Source organism: Thalia democratica, chromosome 1 (assembly GCF_965202585.1).
Source record: "Thalia democratica chromosome 1, ktThaDemo2.hap1.1, whole genome shotgun sequence".
Taxonomy (NCBI): domain Eukaryota; kingdom Metazoa; phylum Chordata; class Thaliacea; order Salpida; family Salpidae; genus Thalia; species Thalia democratica.
The window spans coordinates 35,656,209-35,659,153 of NC_139165.1; the positions used below are offsets into that span (position 1 = coordinate 35,656,209).

The following is a 2,945-nucleotide window of genomic DNA, read 5'->3' on the forward strand; positions in this document are numbered from 1 at the left end:
TCATGTCGGTGGTAGATCTTTTAGACCTAAATCCACATTGAGACTCAGGATATACTCTTTCAGCCAGTTTCTGAATACGAGGAAGAACCACTCTTGCAAAAACTTTACCAGCAAACGCAAGAAGAGAAATTCCCCTGTAACTATTGCAGTCCGATCTGAACCCTTGTTTTTATATAAGACTATGATCTTAGCATCACGCATGTCTTGTGGCACTATACCTTCTCTCCAACATTTGGCTAAAATATCATGTAAATGAGGTAACAAGCATGACTTACAATTGCGGACCAAGTCCGCTGGTATGCCGTCACTACCTGGAGCTTTCCACGGAGCCATCATATTAATGGCTTTACTGAGTTCTTCAGTAGTTGGTACGCTATCCAGGTCATCCATCATTGGTAGACTATCCATTTTGTTAAGGGCATCATTAGTAACAATATTCTGTGTAGAATACAGAAGGGAAAAGTGTTGAACCCATCTACTCAACTGTTCATTCCTACTGTGTAAGATTTCACCAGTCTCAGATAACAAAGGTGATATTGACCTCTTTGTTGGTCCAGCTGCTTTTCTTATTCCTTCGTAGACTGATTTGGTATCTCCTCTGTCAGCAGCAGCCTGAATACGGGCACTAGCCTTTAACCAAAACTCAGTAGCACATTTTCTAGCTGCCCTCCAAAAAATTTTTCTGGCTTCACGAAGTCTATTAAGACACGTGTTACTTGGGTCACGTTGATAATCAACATGAGCCTGTCGCTTTTTCTTTAAAAGAGGAGATAAAATATTGATATTTTCTTCGAACCAGTCTTTGTTGGCATGTTTGTTCTTTAGAAAAGTTTCAAAGGCATTCTGATATATACTTTTTTCGATCCTAGACCAAGACTCAGAAGAGATGTGTCCGACGAAGAGACAGATGGCATCAGAGTTGGGAACTTTTTGATATTTTCCTTTTCCCGCATTGCACCTACATTTAGTCGAACTTTACGAGCTAAATTGTTTGAATTGTGCATGAACTTTTTTGAGATGTGCATTTTACAGCAGACCAAAGAATGATCGCTGTTGCAGTCTGCGCTTTGATATGATCTAGTTAACAGAACATCGTTAATACGATGGCGTCTCACTAAGATAAGGTCTAATTGGTGCCAGTTTTTAGAACGGGGATGTCTCCAAGATACTTTATGCTGCCATTTAGTTTTAAAAAATGAATTGGTAACACAGAGGTTCTGTTTATGACAAAACTCTAAAAGGCGTTGACCATTAGAATTCATTCTTCCAAAACCAAAATGTCCTAGACAGGGAGCCCAAGAGTCGTGATCAGATCCAACTCTTGCATTAAAATCACCCAGAATAACAAGTTGGTCGTTTTTTGGCAATTTATTCACTACGAGATTTAACTTTTCATAAAAAGTATCTTTAATTTGCTCGTCAGTGTATAGCGTAATTTCTTTAATTGAGCCTTGACCAGCAAGGCGCGTTTCTTGAAGAGCTGCAATATCAACTTTAAGACGAAGAAGTTCGTTATTTATAATAGCAGTTTTTCTTGCATCATTTATGTTTTCGGGGTCCATACCAGTAGTCATGGTACGAACGTTCCAGCTTCCCAGTTTAAGAGTGGGTCTCTTTTTATGTTTATGTTTGTCAGGTGACATAGTTTCAGTTTACTTTTCATTTAAAGCTATCCCCATTCACCCAATGAGGAAGGTAAACTGTGGCGGAACAACACCTTATTGGCTGAGGGCTGCTCAGCTTAAGGCAGGCGGTGGTTGTTCAGTGGAACTAAAAAATTCCTCCTACCGACGAATACGACCCCTGGCGCCCATCCTTTCGCTAAACAGGATTAGGCTTATCACCGGTAACTGCCGTATTCCGTGTTGTGTCTTCGCGAAAAACCTGCGAAGCTGGAGTAAACCTCTCCAAGCACAAAGCCAGGGTATAACATTGAGATTCCAGCTGTTGCCCATGCAGCAGGATCTCACTCTCCACAGTGAGAAGAGCTCAGCGAAACAGCAAAGCTGATACAGCCAAGATTCATCATTGTCGCAGGAGCTGCCGGAATGACATTGAATACAAAGTCAGACCGCCTACGTGGCTCCGACTACGGTTTTTTGATCAGAGTTTTGCATCTCCTAGAGGAATAGAAGTACAGTTCTTCGGAGTTTCCTCTACCCCCGTGTTTAAGACTTTACCATGTCTGATTTTTCCTCAGGGTTTACTCCCGAAGCCTTTGCTTAGCCAAAAGCAACCACAAGGCAGTGGTGGTCGGCAAAGGTTTTACAGAGCTAATGCTAAATCAGCTCCAACCCCAAGGGGAGATCATGAAAGTTCTTCAGGGATCTTCTGTGTCATCTTTGTGATCTTCTGTGTCATCTTTGTGATCATCTGTGTCATCATTGATAAGTGTCAAATCTTTCTTATTCAATATATTTGAATCAATTAACTTATTCAATATTTTTGAATCAGTTACGATTTAAGTAACACATATACTAAATTCAGAAAAATATTCAAGAAAATATCTTTCTACAATTAACAAATAATTTCTTATTCAAATAGAATGAAACATATTTATATAATTTGAAACATATTAAACAATTAAAAAATCTAATGCAGATAAAAAACAACAGAGTTTTAAACAATTATATTTTAACAATAACAAAAATTAAGAAATTTTTCTGAGCTTGATCTAGAAACTCTTAAAAAATTAGTTTTAACATTACCAGTGCTTAAACAAAAAAACTAGTCAGAAAATTATTTCTTACATTTTCAGGCATGTCAGACTAGAGTTTTCTTAAAGAGGACCAATTGCCCCTTTAAGGCATTATAAAACAAACGGGGAATGAGCAGTGAAGGGGTCATAGGGGACCATGAGGTCATAACTTGAAACTTACACTAGATACTCTGAATTAGATAATGAAGTGCCAAAAAAAGGGCTTAAGCTTTTTTAATGGTAGTTT

The 2,945-nt window shown here is 38.5% G+C and overlaps 1 protein-coding gene across 1 annotated transcript; it reads right to left on the reverse strand.

Moving 5' to 3' along the window:
- Positions 1-1,643, reverse strand: LOC145835523 (uncharacterized). Its single transcript, XM_082943169.1, has 2 exons — positions 1,234-1,643; positions 1-958 (listed from the first exon to the last, which is right to left on the reverse strand). The coding sequence occupies exons 1-2, from the start codon at positions 1,641-1,643 to the stop codon at positions 1-3; spliced, it is 1,368 nt and encodes a 455-aa protein (XP_082799295.1).
- Positions 1,644-2,945: the final 1,302 nt, after the last annotated feature.

Excerpts from the sequence above, each read along its gene's own strand:
- LOC145835523 (XM_082943169.1), bottom strand. The coding sequence starts at position 1,643 with ATGTCACCTGACAAACATAAACATAAAAAGAGACCCACTCTTAAACTG. Across the intron at positions 959-1,233 it reads AATGGTCAACGCCTTTTAGA|GTGCAATGCGGGAAAAGGAA; the intron begins GTTTTGTCATAA and ends GACTAAATGTAG.